General features: G+C 49.8%; 1 protein-coding gene across 2 annotated transcripts in view; it reads right to left on the bottom strand.

Annotated features, from left to right (window-relative positions):
• Megf11 (multiple EGF like domains 11) overlaps positions 1–21,352 on the bottom strand; it is a 183,389-nt gene that overhangs the window by 21,827 nt on the left and 140,210 nt on the right. For both annotated transcript variants that reach the window (XM_042687633.1, XM_042687634.1), the window contains exons 9-14: positions 20,144–20,318; positions 8,723–8,843; positions 7,354–7,517; positions 5,373–5,475; positions 3,209–3,355; positions 1,921–2,055 (exon numbers count right to left, since the gene is read on the bottom strand). In XM_042687633.1, coding sequence (XP_042543567.1) covers positions 1,921–2,055; positions 3,209–3,355; positions 5,373–5,475; positions 7,354–7,517; positions 8,723–8,843; positions 20,144–20,318 — 845 coding nt within the window. The remainder of the gene's footprint in view (positions 1–1,920; positions 2,056–3,208; positions 3,356–5,372; positions 5,476–7,353; positions 7,518–8,722; positions 8,844–20,143; positions 20,319–21,352) is intronic.

Here is a 21,352-nt window from a genome sequence, read left to right as displayed (position 1 = left end):
CCCCAGCCTACTTTTATCAGCCACCTTCCCCTTCCATCTCCAGCCGTTCACGACTGGCTGGGCAGGTCCAGGTCCAGTCTCTGTGCTTCTCCCAAGCTGTACCTTTCACTTACATGGCCTGGAGCCCAGCTAAAATCCTGCACAGCCTTGCACCTCCCCAGACCATCCACATGTGACGATCTGGCTCTAAGTAGCCACATGTGAGCAGTGTGTGTTGGGGGCCAGCTCTTGGCCTCCCCACTTCTTGCTAATGGTGAGGAATCTTTGTGAATGGTGTTACTAAAACACTGGGCTGGAAATGTGGCTTAGTGGTAGAGCACTTGCCTCACATGCATGAAGCCCTGGGTTCCATTCCTCAGTACCACATACACAGAAAAAGCTGGAAGTAGTGCTGTGACTCAAGTGGTAGAGTGCTAGCCTTATGCAAAAGAAGCTCAGGGGCAAGGCCCAGACCTGAGTTCAAGCCCCAGGACTAGCAAAAACAAACAAACATAAAAACCCAGTGGGGCATAGCTGGGAGCTGGTCATGCCTGTAATCCTAGATATTCAGCAGGCTGAGATAGGAGGATTAGTTCAAAGCCAGTCTGGGCCGGAAAGTCTGCAAGGCTCTATTCTTCAAATAGCCACCAAAAAATCCAAATATGGAGCTGTGGCTCAAGTGGTAGAGTGCCAGCATTAAGTACAAAAACTCAAGGACAGAGTCCAGGCCCTCAGTTCAAGCCTAGGATCAGCACATGTGCACACCTGCACAAACACACACAAAAACCACTAGTATAGCCAGGTGCCATTGGTTCATACCTATAATCCTAGCTATGCAGGAAGCTGAGATCTGATGATCACCATTTGAAGCCAACCCAGGCAGGAAACATTCATGAGACTCTTATCTCCAATTAACTACTACAAAGCCAGAAGATGAGCTGTGTGTCTCAAGTGGTAGAGCACCAGCCTTGAGTGAAAAGCCCCAGTATCAGCACAAAATAAATAAACAAATAATAACTACTGGCACTTTGAAGCCATGGCGGGAATATTTTATCGTTCAGAAATCTGCAGACATTACAAAGCATGGCATTTCCAGGGCGACAGTGATCAAGATGCATTATCCTCATAAACGGATATGTTGAATTGAAACCCCTCATGTTTTTGTACAATTACTTTACATAATAAACATCTCCTCCCCCCAAAACAGAAAACAAAGCATGGCTTTTCTATATAGATGGCTGGTGTGTTGGCAAACCAATACTGGTGAGCTTTACCTCCCTATCCAACTCCTGCTGAGGGTGGTGGCAGCCTGGACTTGACGGTATGGAGTCAAGGGTGAGGTAGGGCAGCATCCTGAGCTCCAGGGAAGTCTGTCTCCAGCCAATGCTAGAGCTGTCCCCATGCTCCCACAGCTTCTCTTGCCTTTCTTTGTGCCTGACACTCAGCACAGACACTTGGTATCTCTTCTGCTGGGTACCTGTTCATGTCATTTTCCCCTGCCTTTTGTTTTTTGGGTGGGACATGGGGCTTGAATCAGGACCTGGGGGTTAAGCCTGAGCTCTATTGCTCAAAGCTAGCACTGTCCTACGTGAGCCACAGCGCCACTTCTGGTTTTCTGGTGGTTAATTGGAGTTAAGAATCTCAAGGACTTTCCTGCCATGGCTGGCTTTGAGCCTCGATCCTCAGATCTCAGCCTCCTGAATAGCTAGGATGACAGGTGTAAGCCACCACTGTCCAGTTTATTTTCCCTGCTTCTGACAAAGGGTGTTCAGAGTCCAAATTCATTTCTGCTACTTGTTAGCCTTGAGACCACAGGTGTCATTTTACCTCTCTGTGCCTGTCCCTTTCACTACATAATGGCATTCACTGTCTCCTGCCATGTGGTACTCAATCATCTTCCCTCCCTACCTGCCTTGTGCTTTCCCCAGCTGGTGACAGTACCTTGATTGCAGAGGGCTCCAGAGAAGCCCGGGAGGCACTCACAGACACCGCTGATGTGGTGACAAGGCCCGCTGCTGTGCACGCAGAGGGGGCAAGGCTGGGCGCAGCCATGGCCATAGAATCCGGGGGAGCAGACTGAAGGTGCAAGGGAGAGGGTGATCAGTAACCCGATGGGAGCCCCACGCAGTCGGGCCACCCCTTCTGTTGCACATTGCGACAAAGGGAGGGCTTCAAAAATGTGGGAAGAAGCCTGGTGCTGGTGGCTCACACCTGTAATCCTAGCTGCTCAGGCTGGAGATCTGAGGATCCCAGGTTTGAAGCCAGCCCAGGCAGGAAAGTCTGGGACTCTTATCTCCAATTAACTACCAAACAAAGCTGGAAGTGGAGCTGTGGCTCGTGTAATAGAGTACCAGCCTTGAGCACCAAGAAAACTTGAGCAAGAGTGCAAGGGCCTCAATTCAAGCGCCAGTATTGGTGTACACACACATGTCTACAACATGCGCGTGTGCGCGCACACACACACACACACACACACAGAGTGTAAAGAGTTGTATCTTCTACTTGGAAGGCCCAATTCATTTATTTTATTATTATTATTATTGTCTTGTGGTGTTATTGGGGTTTGAAGATTTCAAGTTTGCAAGTATTTCACCATTTGAGCCACACTGTTTGCTTTAATTTCTTTTTCAGACAAGCTCTTGCAATTTAGTCCTTGGCTACCTCTGGCCATGATTCCCCTCCCCTCCCTTTGCATCCAAGTAACTGGGATTGCCAGGCACTGGTGGCTCACACCTGTAGTCCTAGTTACTCAGGAAGCTGAGATCTGGGGATCACTGTTCAAAACAAGCCTAGACAGACAAATCCAGGAGTCCTTGGTCTCCAGTGAATTAGCAGAAAGCCAAAAGTAGAGGCTGATACAAGTGATACAGCACTAGTCTTGAGGGAAACAGCTAAGGGAGAGCATGATGCCCAAAATTGAAGCCCCAGTATCGGCACTCACACACACACCAGAAGAAGGAAAAGAAAAAAAAAAAGGTAGGATTACAGGTATGCACTACTGGGCCTGGTAATTTAGACAGGCCCTGCAGTTTGGTCCTGTTTCTACCAAGGAGCTATCTGGTCCATGAACAGCAGCCTGTGCAGGGAGAGGACTAGAGAAAGAAGGGGACTAGCCCCCGGAGCCCAGCCCCCAGGCCAGCACTAGCTCCCACTGGGAAGGGCTGGGGAATGAGGCACTGTGTGAGGTCTTGAGGTCCCTCGATGGGGGGGGGGGGGGGCTCAGACTTACTTCTCTGACACAAGGGTCCTCGGAAGCCAGGGGCACACTCGCAGCTCCCATCCTCCGGAGAGCAGGAGCCGCCATTCTCACAGCTGCAGGAGATGGAGCAGTTGGGGCCCCAGCGACCTTGGGGACACGTGCTGTCGCAGCGGATGCCTGGGGGTCACAGGCAGCCATGAGTCAGTGGTGAGTGGAGGAGAGCAGGGAGAAGACACCGTGACCAGACAGAAGATGATGGTGGCCCTTGCCTTTTCCACCTCACCTGCCCCAGGAGAAGTGGACATGAGTAGTGAGTGCCCTTAGGAGGCGCATCTGTGTTAGCCCCAGGGCTGCTGGGCCTTGCTGGGCCCCATTGCAGTCACCTGGGCAGAGTGGGTAGGCTCTTTCGGATTCTTTAGATCATAGTCCTCAATATAATGCATATATGTTGCATCATATATACACTTATGTATAGAAGAAATCTACTATTATTGACTTGTTTTAAATGGGTCAGAACCCAACAAACTGATTTTAAGGAGCCTCGGTTTGACAATTAGTAGCGTCTAAGGGCCTGGATAGAATATCCCAGTAAGGAGGAAAAGTAAGTCAGGTGCCGTTACTCACACCTGTAATTCTAGCCACTCAGAAGGCTGAAATCTGAGGATTGTGTAATGTATTGTGAGCTTGCTGGGACAGACAAATCCTGGAGACTCATCTCCAATTGAGCAGCAAAAAGCCAGAAGTAGAGGTAGGGCTCCAGTGGTAGAGCAGCAGCTGTGAACAAAAATGCCAAATGAGAGTGTGAAGCCCTGAATTCAAGCCACAGTACCTGGGTGGGGAAGGAGGAGAAAGAGAGAGAAAGGGAGGAGGAAAGGAGAGAGAAAGAGGGAGGGAGGGGGAGAATTAGAGAGGGAAAAGAAAGGGGAGAAAGAAAGGGAGAGGAAGGGAAAGGGGGAAAGAAAAAGAGGGAGGGAGGGAGGGGGAGAGGGTCAGGGGGTAAGGTAAGATCTATGGTCCTTCTGAGCTTAAGTAGAGGAAATCTCAGCCTGAAAGCTAAGAAAGAATTTTAAAGGCCCTAGGCTGGATGCCCAGCTCTGAGGCGGGCTTTCCTCCCAGGTAGAAAGGCTCCTAGTCTGCTAGGCATTAGATGAACAGAACAGAGACTCAGGAGACTAGCTGGGGCTTTGGAAGATGACTATCTGAGGCTCTAAGAAGAGCAGAATTCGTTTAAAAATCATGCCTGCCTTGTTACAAGGAAACAGAGGCCCAAGAAAGAAAGAGGGAGAAAGACTTAGATCCCAGCACACATGCAGCAGTAGCAAGAAGAGTAGCAGTGGGACCAATTTGAAGCCCAGTGCACAGGCCCACCTGGCAGGCCAGGAGGGGAAGGGAGGAAGAGGCCGCCAGGGAGGGGCACAGCTCGCTCTCCTTACCCTCCAGGCTTCCCTCCTTCCCTGGAATGGCTCAGTTTTGCTGAGACTTGCTGCTGCTCTCTGGGAAACAGGGTAGGGGCTTCCCAGGGTAAGGGATGCGGCAGGGAGGGATTGACCCCCTTTCCCAGTGAGAATCTGGCAGTTCTATCTCCAGTGATGGAGGTGTCTGTGTCTGTGTGGGGTTTTTGGTAGCTGACTTAAGTTTAGTGCTTTAAAAACTGTGTGTAATGTCATTAAAATCTGGTCAGCTCCCTCAAAATGAAGACAATGAAAAATTAAAGCTAGGATTAAAGGCATTTGCCACTAGTACCTTGCCATTGTTTTATTTGTTATGTTGGTACTGGGGCTTGAACTCAGGGCCTCATGCTCTGTTTTTACTTTGTTTTTCCTCAAGTGGTAGAGACCCCTTTTAGCCACAGCTCTATTTCCAGTTTTCTGGTGGTTAATTGGAGATAAGAGTCTCATAGACTTTCTCCTGCCCTGGCTGCCTTTGAACCATGATCCTCAGATCTCAGTCTCCTGAGTAGCTAGGATTATGTACGTGTGAGCCGCTGGTGTCTAACTTCCATTTTCTTTATGAGAAAACCAAGGATCAGAGGAGGAAGTGGAGCTGTGGCTCCAAGCACTAGCCTTGAGCACAAAAGCCCAGGCCCTTAGTTCAAGTAGCACGATCAACAATAACAACAAAAAGTTTATCGAGAGGTATAAGAGCAAGGGTCCAGTTCCACAGGACCCAGGTCCTCTGGCTGGGCAGAGGTTACCTGTCCATCCTGCTAGGCAGCAGCAGTGGCCCGTGACAGGGTCGCAACCATCAGCATGGCTGCAGTCACAACGTTCGGTGCAGTTCAGCCCAAATGTGCCATCCTGCGGAGCAGAGGGGAGAGAAATGACCAGAAAGTTCCAGGCTGTTATTGGTTTGGGATGACAGAACTGAGCCACAACCCCCACAAGAGGAACACAGTGGGAAGGCCTCTTACAACTGGGCATTAAGAGGGTCATGTCCCCCGGGGCTGGTGGCTCACTCCTATAATCCTAGCTATTCAGGAGGCTGAGATAGGAAAATCATGCTCCAAGCCAGTTTGCACAGTCAAATCGGAGAAGACTCTTATCTCTACCTAACTAGCAAAAAGCTGGATGTGGAGGTGAAGCTCAAGTGGTAGAGTGCCAGCCTTGAGTGTAAAAAAAGACAAGGGAGAGTGTGAGGCTCCAACACTGGCACAAAAAATAAAATAAGGGGTCTGGGAAGGTGGCTCAGTGGTAGAGCGCTTGCCTTGCATGCCTGAGGCCCTGGGTTCGATTCCTCAGCACCACATAAGCAAAAAGAAAAAAGCCGGAAGTGGCGCTGTGGCTCAAGTGGTAGAGCGCTAGCCTTGAGCTGAAGAGCTGAGGGACAGCGCCCAGGCCTAGAGTTCAGGCCCCACGACCGGACCCCAAAAAAAAATGAATAAATAAAATAAAATGGGCATAAAGTCACTCCAAATAACTATTTAGTCATATTAACAAGAGAATGGGGACTGGAGAAGAAGATGATAGTCTTACCCCACTTTTTTTTTTTTTTTTGTCGGTCGTGGGGCTTGAATTCTGGGCCTGGGCGCTGTCCCTCAGCTCTTCAGCTCAAGGCGAGCGCTCTACCACTTGAGCTACAGCGCCACTTCTGGTTTTCTGGTGGTTTTTATTGGAGATAGGAGTCTCACGGTCTCTCCTGCCCGGGCTGGCTTTGAACCGCAATCCTCAGATCTCAGCCTCCTGAGTAGCTAGGATTACAGGCATGAGCCACCAGCGCCCGGCCTTTACCCCACTTTTTAATGCTAGGTTAAGAGGGCTAAGATTATTAGTAATGTAATGATGACAATTTGGTTAATATTAAACTGTCAATGAAGCTAGGCACTGGTGGCTCACGCCTGTAATCCTAGCTACTTAGGAGGCTAAGGTCTGAGGATGACAGTTCAAAGCCAACTTAGGCAGGAAAGTCAGTGCGATGCTTGTCTCTAATTAACCACCAAAATGCCAAAAGCAGAGGCATGGCTCAAGTGGTAGAACGCCAGCCTGGAGTGAAAAAGCTTAGGGAGAGTGTCCAGGCCCTGAGTTCAGACCCAAGTACTGGCATCATAAACAGTCAATGATAACGCATGTCGTTGGTTATGACACACATCCACTGTGGGGGCCGACTGTGGCTTATTCTTTGCTCCTGGGGGGGGAGGGGGAGAAGAAAATGGTAACCATCACTGGTCATGTGCTTATAAGGTAACAGGATGTGCAAAGTCAGGATCTGAATCCAGGACGCAGGAGCCCATCTGCATTCAATTTCACAGCAGTTGGCTTAAAAGATGGAGACCCGCAGTGAGCAAGTCTGGGTGGTTCTTGCTGGACAATACCCCCAAAACCAGATCAGGGAAGTACAGACCCTTGAAACAGACATTGCCAGGATATCACTTGGACATGGCCTGTCAGGACACAGCGTCTTTGCTGGCTTGGGGACTGTCCAGAGCCCTTCTGAGAATGACCCCCGGGCCACAGCTGACAACCATGCTGATCATGAACAGTGGGAAGAGCGGCACCTCTGTCTGCCCAAGACTTGCCATTTTACAGATGGGCAGGTTGAGGCCAAGGTAGGGAAAGCAAAAACCCACTCAGAGGTAAGGAGCAGCTGTAACCTGAAGCCGACATCGCCACCTCGTCCAGTGCTCTCTTGTGTGCATTTCCCAGGATCACCCCAGGGGAGAGGGGGGGGAGGGAACTCACCGGGCAGGGCAGCTCGCAGCTCTCCCCCAGCCAGCCTGGGGTACAGGCACAGGAGCCATCGGTGGGACTACAGGATGCCCCGTGGGCACAGGTACAGCTCTCGCTGCAGTTCAGGCCCCATGTCCCACTGGGACATGGCAGGGAACAGTCCAGGCCCTGCCATCCTGGGGGGAGGGGGGAAACAGAAAGGGGACACCATCACTTCTGCAGGTTCTGCAGGGCTTTCTGTCTGTGTGCTGTTCTTTCCCCATGTTCCATGGAGAACACAGCACAGAGGTCTGGAGAGCTTGGGGCCCAGGGCTTCTTGTAAAGAGTCTGTTCTGCTGCAGGCAGCTGGGTCCCAGCACAGAACAGAGTGGTGGGGTTTCTTCTCCCTTGGGGGCTCAGCTGAGCTCATCAGGACCCTGTGCTGGTTGGTGACAGGCAGCTGCCCCTTCTCTGAAGTGGCCACTGGCAGCTGCCCTCACCTCCATGTATTTCCCTCCTCCCCTCCTCTACCTGTCACACAGGGGCTCATCCTGCAGCTCCCTGGCTCCTGGAAGCTGGCCACTGATAGATTAGCCCAAGAACCTGGGCCAAGAACCAGGGACAGCACAGAAGCCAGGCAGCAAGTTCTCCTGCTATTTCTTTGGCTGGGACTACGCTTTTTTTGGGAGGATAAGTACTAGGGTTTGAGCTCAAAGCCTGTGCGTTATTTCCCCGCCCCCTCCTACCTTTTTTTTCCATTTAAGGCTGGTGCTGTATCATGTGGGCTACGCCTCCACTTCCAACTCTTTTTTTCTTTTTTTGCTGGTTCAATAGAGACAAGAGTCTCATGGACATTCCTGCCTGGGGCTGGCTTCGAACTGTGATCCTCAGATCTCAGCCTCCTCGGTGGCTAGGATTATAGGTATGAGCCACTGGCACCAGCTTTGTTTCGGGTTTGAGACAAGGCTTTGTTCACTGTGTAGCCCAGGCTAGCCTCAAACTCAGATCCTTCTCTCAGCCTCCCCTGTACTAAGATCCCAGGTATATACCACTCCACCCAGCTTGGCCCAGTCTGATGGCAGTGGCTGTGTCTTTTTTGGAACACAGACACTGCTCCAACCCCTCTTCCCAGTTCATGTCAAACTCTTACCACCTAAACCTCCCCCCTCCCCCACTCACCCCCAGAATCTGGAAGTTCCACCTTTTGTCTCTCCCTTACACATTCCTGCCATCCAGGTTCCTGGCACTGGCTTTCCTTAACTGGAACCTGTACAGGTCTCCTGGCCCTGAACAGAAATGGGAGGGGTGGGGGGTGGGGGGGGTGGGAAGAAGCTGCCTTGCCAGAGCCTGAAGTGGACCAATCACCTGGGCCTGGGGGCGGGGCTTGGGCCAGGCACTTTACCTTCCTTGCAAGTGCAGGAGCCATCAATGGGGGAGCAGATGCCATCGTTGTTACAGCTACAGACAGAGGAGCAGTTGGGGCCATAGGTCCCTGCTGCACAGGGGACTGTACAGATCTCTCCCTAGAAAGAGAAGGCATGAATTTGGGGATCAGAGGTGGCCTCACGCTGGGTGCTGTGGCAAGCAGAAAAGATGTCCTCATGTCCTCTTCCCAGACTGTCAGGATGGTCCCTTACATGGCACACAGGACTCTGCAGATGTGCAGATGAGAAAACTTGATGGAGAGAGTGGCTGGGATTTCCCAGGTGGGCTTAATGCAATCACAGGAGTCCTTAAAGCAGACGATCAGCCAGGTGCTGGTGACTCACACCTGTTATCCTAGCTACTCAGGAGGCTGAGATCTGAGGATTGTAGTTCGAAGCCAGCCAAGGCAGAAAAAGTCCATGAGACTCTTACTCCAATAAACTTCTCAGGAAAGCCCAGAAGTAGCTCTGTGGCTCAAGTGGTAGAGCACTAGCCTTGAGCACAAAGAAGCTCAAGAACATCTCCCAGGCCATGAATTAAAACCCCAGGCCTAGCCAAAAAAAAAAAAAGTAGACAAAGTCAGGTATCAATAGCTCACACCTATAATCCTAGCTACTCAGGAGGCTGAGGTCTAAGGATCACAGTTCCAAGCCAGCCCAGGCAGCAAAGTCCGTGAGACTCTTTATCTCCAATTAACTACCAAAAAGCCTAAAAGTGGAAGTGTGGCTCAAGTGTTAAGAGTGCCAGCCTTGGGTTAAAAAAAGCTCAGGAACAGTGCACAAGCCCTGAGTTCAAGTCCTAGCTTATGTTGTCTTATACCACTAAATCTTTGTTATAGCAGCAGTAGAAAGCTAATACAATAGCCCTTACCAGAAGTACCTAAGGAACTGACCCCAGGAGTCCATGTTAGGTCCGAGCAGCATAGAGCTTACTCTTTGCCTCCTAATCTTGTTTAATTCTTACCAACAACTCCATAACACACACACAGTAAGTTATCCCTGTGTGCCAGGACCACAAAGACAGGCTAGGCCAGGAGGATAGACAAACAAGCACACAGGCCTGCACCAGAGGCCCCATCTCCTTCCCTTGCCAGGCCTGACTGTGGTCTGTCAGCTCCCCTGCTGTCTGCAGAACTCTCATTTCTCACAGGGCCTCAGCCTGGGTTTGAACTGTAGGCACAGTGTAAGCCTCTTTCCACTTGGGTTTGCTGAAGACAGAACAGGTTTATCTCCCAGCCCCTTCCCAGTGCCCTCCCACTCTTGTGGGCCCAGCCTTGGGTCTACCAATGGAGCTCCTAGAGAACTCTTCCCCTCCCTGCCAGGGGACGTGGGACTCTTAAGTACCTGCTGCGCCTCCAGGAAACACCATCAAACTAAAAGCACTAGTTGCTCACAGAGGAGAAATTAAAGCCAGGCACCAGCAGCTCATACCTGTAATCCTAGCTACTCAGGAGATGAGATCTGAGGATCGTGGTTCAGAGCCAGCCCAGGCAGAAAAGTCCATGAGACTCTCCTCATCTCCAATGAACCACCAGGAAACCAGAAGTGGCGCTGTGGCTCAAAGTGGTGGAGGGCTAGCCTTGAGTGGAAAAGCTCCGGGACAGTGTCCAGGCCCTGAGTTCAAGGCCCACAACCACCACCACCAAACAACAACAAAAGGGCACATGGACTTGCCTGCCCACACTGGCTTTGAACCTTGATCCTCAGATCCCAGGCCCCTCAGTAGCTTGGGGGCCACCAGAGCCCAGCTTGTCTGGCTGTTTCTATATCCACCCCAATCCCATCTCCCCAGCCCAACACCACAAATCCCAGGAGAGGATGTCTGCTGGGAAAGGGAGGCGGGGCTTGCACCTCCCAGTCCTGCTCTGTGTCTTCATTCTGTGAATAAGAGATGGCTGTGAACTCTTCCTCCCTTTCAAAGGCCTGTTAATTATAGATGCAGCATTGGCTATTAACACCCTGAACTTGATTTGAAGGAGCTACTGGCAGCACAGAACCCTTGGAGCTAGTCCTTGTAAAGAGATGCAAATCTCTCTTCCAGTCTTCCACCTTCCTCCCTCCTTGCACAGTGAGGCAGTGCCCGGTGGGTAATGAGTTATATGTTCTATTAAATTTGTTTCAAATGTTGTTTATTGAATTTTCTCCTCTGCAATATGCTGCTTTGTAGTTTGTTCCTGTTTGGGAAAATTAATCAACAGCTGGGCTTCTGTTGATCACTGTGCCCCTTACAGTGGGCAGGAGGTTAATGACAGATTTTTTTGGAGTGGGCAGAGGAAGAGTAGGAGGAGGAGGAGAGCATTTGACCCTTCTTCACACAAAAGGAGGCTATTCTGGAAGTTTATTTTGGACTCCCTTAAGTGTGCTCTGCTTAAGCAGATCTGGTTCTCTAGGTCCCAACTAAGGCAGCAACCTGCCAGTCCAGAAGAGATCAGCAGAGAGGATGTGAGGAAGAGGCAGAATAGGTCAGAAAGGAAGCGGTCCTGAGCCTGGGTCAGAATACATAGGTTTCAGCATCCATTCATCTACCTACCAATCTATCCATTCACTCATCCTCTATCCATATCCACCACCCATCCATCTATCTGTGTACCTACCCATCTATCCATCCATATCCATCCACCCATTCATCTATTTATTTACGTACCCTTCTATCCATCCATCTATCATCTATCCAACCACCAGCCACCCACCCCATCCATCTATTTTGCATTCATCCATCATCCATCCATTTACCTATCCATCCATCCACCCACCCACCCATCCATCCATCCATCCACCTACCAATCCTTCCTCCCTCCCTCCACACATCCATCCATTATTCATCCATCCATCTTTTTACCCACCTACCTACCCATCATCTATCCATTCATCCAGTCATCCCTCTATCCCATAAACATGTGCTGAGCATTGACAACAGGCCAGGCATCACCACTACCCCGGGTCTTGCTAATGACCATGATAGATCAAGGCTCTCTTCCTGTTCCTCAACTCTGCCCATCTTCTTACACCCCTGTGTGGCACTTTCCACTCTTGGAAAAGAAGCACTTTGAAAGTTCTGTGCGGGTGAGGCTAGGGTGGGCTTAACCAGCCTACCAAGTAGCAATGTCTTTGCCTGTAACCTGTGTTCAGTTCATGCATGTTGGATTAATTCATACATCAGGGAATCTTTTGTGTGTGTGTGTTCGTACTGGGAGTTTGAACTCACAGCCTTGTGCTCTTGTTGAGCCTTTTGGCTCATAGCTGCTGCTCTACCACTTGAGCCACACCTCCATTTCCAGCTTTTGACTGATTAACTGAAGAGTCTTATGGATTTGTCTGCTGGGGTTGGCATTGAATTGTGACCCTCAGATCTCAGCCTCCCGAGTAGCTAAGATGACAGGCGTGAACCACTAGTGCCCTGTAGGAAATCAAAGCACTAGTATGTATCACATGCTATGCTAAGTCCAGAAGCTACCAGGTGAGAACAGAGCTCGGATTCACTAACAGCCAGCTGGGTGAAGGGACTTCACTACTTGGAAATGGTCTGGGAGCAGCCCTGTCTGGTGGCTTCCATTGCCTCTCTCCCCTTTGACTCCTGGAATTTTGTGGCCACCAGAGGGCACCTTTGGGGTCCAATGTCACCTCAGTGCTAGCAGCACCTGTGTGGTGAGCTTTACTGTGTGCAAAGCCCCCTGGCCTGATCCAGCAGCCGTGGGGTTGTTCTTCCTCTTGCTCTCCCTTCTCTGCCATTCTCGGCAGACAGCAGGACCGCAGGTAGGGAGCCTCATTTATGATGTTTCCTGAGAAAGAGATGCACAACACAAAAAGGAAGAACAAGCTTGGTCCACCAGGAGGCATAGGGGCCTCTCCAATGCATACCAACCCTCACTGGACCTAATTAATGTGTCACTGATAAAGCAGCTGCGAGGCTGGGGAAAAGAAGCTCTGTATGAGTCATGAGGAGCAGAGAGGAGCCAGGGGGATAAGAGAGAGAGGGGGAGAAATGGAGGCCACTATCACATTGATTCCCCCATCCTGCCTCCTCGTGGGAGCCAGTAGGGCTGAAGCCTGCCACCTGCCACCCATAAGAGAGAAAGAAGAGGCTGATGTTAAAACTGAAAACACCGGCAACATAGTCTCACATCTGTCCAAAATGAATAGGCCACCAGTGACGGTACCTGGACAGTTCCACAGGGTGGGCATTTGCACAACTCTAGAGCTGTCACTCAGTATAGATTTGCGTACAGCATCAGTTTGCCAGCAAACACAGTAGAATGTTTTTGGTTTTTTGGTGTCAGTATTAGGGCTTGAACTCAGAACCTGTGTGGTGGTACCTTAGGTTTCTTTATATTCAAGGCTGATGCTCTACCACTTGAGTCACAGCTCCACCCATTAAGGATTAATGATAGGAATCAAAGTCTGCGATGATAAAATTTCATCCCAGGTTAATGATAGATAATAGTTCTTGGAATGACAGGTTTTTATTTTTTAATTTCTTCTTTTTTTTTTTTTTTTGTCATGAAGCTTGAACTTAGGGTCTGGGCCTGAGATTTTCTGCTCAAGGCTAGAGCTCTACCACTTTGAGCCACAGCTCCATTTCCAGTTTTCTGGTGGCTAATTGGAGATAAGAGTCCTTTCTTGCCCAGGCTTGCTTTGAACCATGATCTTCAGATCCCAACCTCCTGAGTACCTAGTATTAGAGGTATGAGCCATCAGTGCCATCAGTGCTGGGTAGGTTTAACCTACCCAGACCAGTACACTATGCCCTAGAGATCAAACAGAATTCACTGAGTCTCTCCTAGCTTTGGGCTACAACCAGGCTGGGACACTGGGCTGGTCCTGGGAGAGCATTCATGCTACAAACCTCTTACACATAAGTAAAATTTGGGCTGAGGGCAGGGAATGTGGCTTAGAGATAGAGTGCCTTCTTATCATGCATGAAGACCTGGGTTCAATTCCTCAGTACCACATAAACAGAAAAAGCTGGAAGTGGCACTGTGGCTCAAATGGTAGAGTGCTAGCCTTGAGCACAGAGAGGCTCAGGGACAGTGCCCAGGCCTTGAGTTCAAGCCTCATGACTGACAAAGAAGAAAGAAAGAAAAGAAAGAAAGAAGGAAGGAAGGAAGGAAAAGAGAAAAGAAAAAGGCCAACAGAGCAGTAAAAATAAATAAATCTCTGAAATTTGAGACTCCCTAAGTGTTAGGTCTGCAGGGGTAGGGGGTGGGGGAAATGGCCCCTCTGGGCACAGGACTCTCCTCTAAAAGTCCCCACCCAGCAGCTGTAACCCAGGTCACTGATGCACCTGGGGATGGTGCCCCCCCCCAGTCCCTGAAGTCAATCTGTATCTGTTATGGCCACACCTCCTCCCTGCCTTCTCCCTATCTATCAATCTCCATCACTAGTTCCCTCTCCACATGCCTCCATGGGACAGGAGGGAAAAACAGAGAAGCTGAGGGAAGGGATGACATGTCCAAAAAGAAATGCATTCTTTATATGACTTATGTAATAGTAACCTCTCTGTAAGCTACCTTTATAATTGTTGTTGTTGGTCATGGGGCTTGAACTCTGGGCCTACATACTGTCCTTCCACTCTTTAGCTCAAGGCTAGTGCTTTACCACTTGGCCACAGCGCCACTTCAAGTTTTTGAGTGGTTAACTGGAGATAAGAGTCTCACAGACTTTCCTGTCCAGGCTGGCTTTGAACCTCAATCCTCAGATCTCAGCCTCCTGAGTAGCTACAATTACAGGCATGAGCCACTGGTGCCCAGCCTATAACATTTTTTTAAAAGAACCTAGTGTATGTGTTTGTGTGTGTCTGTACACACACGTGCATATGTGGATATTGTGTATATTTTGCTCTGTTTTCTGTGTGGCATGTCCAACACGGCACCTACGAAAATCTACAATCACAATTAGGAAATCGGTGTGTGGTGACGGGGAAGGGGCAGGAAATGAGAAGCTGGTTTTCCACTCTTAGAGCTAATAGTGTAAAGACCTCAGTTATATGAAGGAATGGAACAATGACAACAGGAAGTGCCCACAAATCCCATCCCCATCATCTGCCTCTCATTCTCCACCCACCTTCTCTCCTGGCTGTGACTGGCCTTCTGTCTGTGGTTCCAGTTCAAAAGCCACCCGAGAAGCGCGCGCGCGCGCGCACACACACACACACACACACACACACACACACACACACACACACACACACGCCACCCACCACCCACCACCCACCACGGCAGGCCTGTAGGAGGGGAAATGTCTTTAAAGGACACTGGAAACCTTGTGTGTCAGAAATCCAATCCCTGCCCCATAGATCCTGGCTTTCCTGACTCCCTACCCCACCTTTCCCAGCTCAGATTTGCACATGACGGATGGACAGACAGGAGCTGAGAAAGAAGAGGGGGAAAAAAAATGTGGAAAGGAGTTTGTTCATTTGGGTGATGGAGTGCTCACTCCCCCTCACCAGCAAGCAGGGTTCAATAATGGCAGACAGGCCTTCACAAAAAATTGCCGCATAAATAGATGAGCCCTTTAAGGTAATAGAAATGCTGTCGTTCTGAGGAGAAATATGGCCTCTGTTACTCCCCCAGGAGGGGACACTGAGCCCTTCCCCTCCCTCCCTCCCTACCCCCACCCACCCCTCCACTCCCGCCTCCTGAACTCCCTGTCCCCATTACAGCCAAGGCTGGAAGAGAGCATCTGGACCAAAGGATGTCCAAGGGCCCTTTATCTCCCAGCCACAAGGGCTCCATGCTGGGAGGAGGCCAAGAAGACCATGGTCAGTGACTTCACAGAACTCTCATTGCAGGCACCACAGGGGCAGCAATTAGTCCCAGAGCAGTTCAAGGGGTGCCATCAGGCTGGCTGCCAGGTGAGGCTTTAAATAAGGGATAGGGCACTGGTCAGCAGAGGATTATGGGGGATCTAGAAATTGGACTTGCCCCAACCTCCCAGAGCAATCCAGGAGCCCCAGTAACCTTGCAGTTCCCAGCTCAGAAAAGGCTACATGTAGCTTGTTCTGCTTCTTCCTCTCACCATACTTCCACTTGGGCCCCCAATAAACCAGGCCCCCTCTCCCCAGCCAGAGACCCAATGGGACAAATAGGAAGAGCTCTTCAGCTCAAGGTGAGCACTCTACCACTTGAGCCACAGTGCCACTTCTGGTTTTCTGGTGGTTAATTGGAGATAAGAGTCTCACAGATGTTTCTGCTGGGGCTGGCTTTGAACCTCGAGCCTCAGATCTCAGCCTCCTGAGTAGCAAGGATTACAGGCAAGAGCCACGAGCACTGGGTGCAGCATCCATATTTTAAAGATGGTTACAATAGCTAAGCCTTGTTGGATGATTATTAATACACAAGGCATTCTAAGTGCTTGGCATATACTAATGAATTTAATTGGCCAGTATAATTTTTTTTTTTTTTGGTCCGGTCGTGGGGCCTGAACTCTGGGCCTGGGCGCTGTCCCTCAGCTCTTCAGCTCAAGGCTAGTGCTCGCTCTACCACTTGAGCCACAGCACCACCTCTGGCCTTTTCTGCTTATATGGTGCTGAGGAATCAAACCCAGGGCCTCATGCATGCAAGGCAAGCTCTCTACCACTAAGCCACCTTCCCAGCCCTTGGCCAGTATTCTTAATATTTATTTTTGTTTGTTTTGTGCCAGTACTGGGGCTTGAATTCAGAGTCTAGAACTTTCATTTGGGTTTTTTTCCACTCAAGGCTGGTGCTCTGCATTTGAATCACAAACTCTAGTTCTGGCTTTATTTTTGTTAGTTGTGGGGCTCAAACTCAGGACTTGAGCACTGTCCCTGAGCTCTTTTACCCAAGGCTAGCATGCTACCACTTTGAGCCACAGGTCTACTTCTGGTTTTCTGGTGGATAATTGGAGGCTAAGAGTCTCAAAATGGACTTTCCTGCCTGTGATCCTCAGATCTCAAACCAAAATCCTCAGATCTCAGCCTCCTGAGTAGCTAGGATTACAGGTGTGTGCTACGATGTCTGTCCAGAGTCCGCTTTCTTAAAGCTTCTCCCACACGTTCCCTCAACAGCTCTTGGTGGAGAAGGAGAGCAGAGAGGAGACAGCAGGACACCCATGTGGGCTACTCACATCCATCTAAGACTAAAAGACCACCTAGCTCCCAGATGAGGATCGTAAGGCCCAACTGGGTGAAGGATCAAGTCCAAGGTGACAAAGCCCAGAATGAAGTCTCCAGAACACTCAGAAAGCAGCTCTTCTAATTAGCCCTTCACTAATTCCCTATCGTAAAACCTTGCAGTAAACGAGCAAAGAGATCAATTTGCAAACCATCCAACAGACAAGGCCTTGCTAATTATTACTGACTGGAAGGAGCACTCTGTGGGGAGCCTCAGCTGAGTCTGCTCTGCTGATTGGTTGCCCCACCTACCTCACCCGGACTGGCTAATTGCAGGAAGTCTCTTTCATTCAGAAGCTGGGGGTCAGGAGCCACGGCTGATCCCAAGGCTCACTGTCCATTCTGTAATCACCTCCAGCAGCATCCTGCTGACCCAAGATGGCTCAGGAAAAGCCTTTGCAAGGAAAATGAGTGAGAATTGGTGGGGGTGTCAATGGGGGCAGTGTGTCTCACAATCTATCTTAGTCCTGGTCCTCAGGAAGGCAGGACTCCACCGGCCCCAACCCCCTCTTCCCCGAAGTTCAAGGACAGGAAATCATTTACATCGCAGATGGGTGGCTGAAAATATTCAGCTGTAGCTGCAAGCCTCTCTAAGCCTTCCCAGGGCCTTCTGATTCTCCCCTTGCTGAGGAGCGGTAATCAGGCAGTCAGGTGAGTTGGGGCTCTCAAGGGAGCCATGACAATATACACAACCGGATCAAAAAGCCCCCAAGGACCTGACAGACTATGGATGCACACACCTTCTCACAGCTATTTACCCAGGAGGAGTGCGTTTCCTGATTCAGTACAAGGTTCAGGCACTGACCATCATCTTGGCTCTATCCAAGGTGCTGAAGCAATGTCTCACAGTTGTAAACTCCCAGTGGAATAACTGGCAACCCAGAACCATTGTTTCTGCTCATTTCTCCCAGCTCTTCTTCCTTCCTTCCTTCCTTCCTTCCTTCTTTCCTCCCTTCCTCCCTCCCTCCCTCCCTCCTTCCCTTCCCCCCTCTTTCTTTTTTGTCAGTTGTGAAGCTTGAACTCAGTCCCTGAGCTCTTTTCGCTCAAGGCTAGCCCTCAACCACTCTGAGCCACAGCTTCATTCCAGTTTTCTGGTGGTTTATTGGAGATAAGAGTCTCCCTGTCTGGGCTGGCTTTGAACTGTGATCCTAAGATCTCAGCTCCCTGCTAGCTAAAATTACAGGCATGAGCTTCCACCACCACCCAACTTGCTCAGTTTTTAAAATAATTTTTGAAAAAAAAATTGTGCCACAGTACCGGAGCTCAAATTCATGGCTTTGCACTTTTGCTTGACTTAAATTTTGCTCAAGGATGATACTCTGCCACTTGAGCCACAGCTCCACGACCAGCTTTTTAGTGGAGGTAAGAGTCTTGTGGCGTTTCCCACCCAGGCTGATTTTGAACTTTGATCCTAACATCTCAACCTACTGAGTAGCCAGAATAATAGTCATGAGCCATCAGTGAGTCTCCAGCCTGGAAGCAATCTTTCTCCCTCCCTCTTTCTCTCTGTGAGTCCTGGGGCTTAAACTTGGGGCTGATGCACTGTCCCTGAACTTCTTTTGCTTAAGGCTAGCACTCTACCACTTGAGCCATAGCGCCATTTCTGTTTTTTTTTTCTGTTTATGTGGTACTGAGGAATCAAACCCAGGGCTTCATGCATGCTAGGCAAGCACTCTACCACTAAGCCACATTCCCAGCCCTGGAAGCTATGTTGAAAGGCAATGTTCCATTCCATGGAAGTTTAAGGATACTGGATCCACAGGGAGCTTAGGCTACTGGTCCCAGGCTACACGGAGTGAACAGATCAGCCAGGATCTGTCCTAGATCTGGTTTCAGAGGCCACATACTCTCAACTGCACAAACCACTTCCCACAGCACAGCAAAAAAAAAAAAAGCAAATAAACAGAGTCCTGGGGAATGAGGGGGAACCCCGACTGTAGGGTTGCTTGGACCCACAGGGCAGGCCCCATTTCTCACCAGGATTCACCCTCCCAGGGTCAAGTTCCTCAGAATCAGACCTCACTAAAACCAACATAATTTACGAGGAAATAATGACAAGTAGTAAACAAACACATGGGGGGAAGTGTAGTAATCAGAGAAATGCAAATTAGAGCAACATCCAGGAGCCATTTCCTACCTAAGTCATTAGCAAATGTTAAAAAAAAAAGAAGAAGAAAGCAAAATTGTTGAGAGCTGGTGCGTGCAGAGTGGATTTATAGAACCCTTGAGGACGGCAGCATCCATCAGGAGCTGTGAATATGGTGTGCCCACTGACCCGCAAATCACCCCAAGGAAATAATTCAATGGTAAGGAAGGGGCTGGGTGGGGGGTGTTTGTGCACAGATGCTCACTGTAGCACTGAGTGGACACATAGGGACAACTTTCTACCTAGCAATGAGGGAATGGCTGGGTAAATGCGATTTATCAGCTCCCTCTGTGTTAAACGCCACTTAAGGTGTATGTATGTGTGCACGCATGAGCACCCGTACTGGGGCTTGAACTCAGGGCCTTGTAATTTTTTTTTTTGCCAGTCCTGGAGCTTGAACTCAGCACAGCCTGGCTGGCAAGAGCGCTGTCCCTGAGCCTCTTTGTGCTCAAGGCTAGTGCTCTACCACTTGAGCCACAGCACCACTTCTGGCTAGTAGTTTATTGGAAATAAGGGTCTCACAGATTTTTCTGCCTGGGCTGGCTTCAAACATGGTCCTCTGATCTAAGCCTTCTGAGTAGCTAGGATTATAGGCATGAGCCACCAGCACTGGATGGCCTGTACTTTTGCTTGGCTTTTTCACTCAAGGTTGGTGCTTGATCCACATCTCTACTTCCAGCTTTGGGGTGGTTAATTGGAGATAAGAGTCCAACCTGGGCTGGCTTTGAACCATAATCGTCAAATCTCAGCCTCCTGAGTAGCTAGGATGATAGGTGTGAGCCACCCACCAGTGCCTGGCATGCAGCCATTTAAAACGAGAAGCCCAGCAGCTTCTATTTTGCATTCTGCTTTCTTCTATCCCCCAAGACGTATATGCAGAAGAAAGCGGATTGCAAAATTGCTGAGTGTGCTGTGGGTATTATGATGTGAAAGTACTATGTGTACAGGGACAGAGCTGAGCACAAGAAGACAGCCAGTGTTTCAGTATAGGCGGACAATGGGGAGACCCTAGTTATAACCACAGTCCTCAGAGCACATAGGGCTGCCACACTCCTGACTGCCAGGGGGTCTTAGAAGGGGCCTGGTGAGGGCCAGAGAAGCCACGGGAGCCTCCTCCCACCTTACCATGAAGCCCGGGGCACACGTGCAGCTCCCAGTGACACTGTGGCAATCGGCGCCGTTCTGACAGGTGCAAGGCAGCTGGCAGCCATCGCCAAAGTAGCCAGCAGGGCAGGACTCATTGCAGTGGTGGCCAGACCAGCCCGGCTGGCAGGTACAGGCTCCGGTTACCGGGTGGCAGCTGAGCAGCGTACAGAAAGGTAGAGAGACAAGATAGTTATAGATGCAGTCATGTCCCTCCCTTCTGCCTGCCCCAAAGCTGGTCTGCCTAGGTGGTAGGATCACAGGACCTCAGAACATGCCCGTGTGTATGATCTTTTTATTTGTGTGGCCGGTCATAGGGCTTGAACTAAGGGCCTGGCCACATCCCTAAGCTTTATCACTGCCACTTTGAGCCCAATGCCACTTCCGGTTTCCTGGGAGGTTAATTGAAGATAAGAGTGTGATGGACTTTCCTGCTTGGGCTGGCTTCAAACCATGATCCTCAGACCGCAGCATCCTGAGTAGCTAGGATGATAGGTGTGAACCACCTGGCATGTAGGTGATCTTGTTAGTCCCCACAGAGGATCAGAGAGGTTATGCAATGTAAAGTCACACATTAGAATTAGAACCCAGAACTTCTCATTCCCACATTTTTTGTGTGTTTTTTTTAATTTTTTTTGATGCCAGTACTGGGACTTGAGCTCAGAGCTTCTAGCTCTCACTTGGCTTTTTTTTTTTTTAAATTCAAGGTTGGAACTCTAACTTAATTCACACTGCTCTTCCCAGTTTTTTGCTGGCTCATTGGAGATTAAAAACTTCTAAGATTTGTCTACCTGAGCTGGCTTCAAACTATGATCCTCACTTCTCAGCCTCCTGAGTAGTCAGGATTACAGAAGTGAGCCACTGGTGCCTGGCTAAAACTTGTTGTGCTCTTTCCAAATCTAGAGACCAAACTAGGGGTGGCCTGTTTAGTCCTTGGGGGTTTGGTGCTTTCCTCATGCCTCCCTCAAGACAGATAACTAATGAGGCCAGGCAGGGGAAGAAAACAATGACATCTGAGATTCTACCAATGGGAGGCGCTCTATGTACAGCCTAAGTCCCTGCCTGCCCAGGAAGCAAGTTCTCCTCCATCCCAGTTTGTTTAAATCACAGAATGGACCATTTGGCTGGAGGGAGGGACCGCCTGGTGATCCAAGAGGAGGCAGGTACCTATTTGGGAGTGCATGCCACCTT

Source organism: Dipodomys spectabilis, unplaced genomic scaffold, assembly GCF_019054845.1.
Source record: "Dipodomys spectabilis isolate Male_0828 unplaced genomic scaffold, ASM1905484v1 ptg000108l, whole genome shotgun sequence".
Lineage (NCBI taxonomy): Eukaryota > Metazoa > Chordata > Mammalia > Rodentia > Heteromyidae > Dipodomys > Dipodomys spectabilis.
The sequence above is the reverse complement of the archived record's forward strand: the minus strand, read 5'-3'. Positions and strand labels throughout refer to the sequence as shown.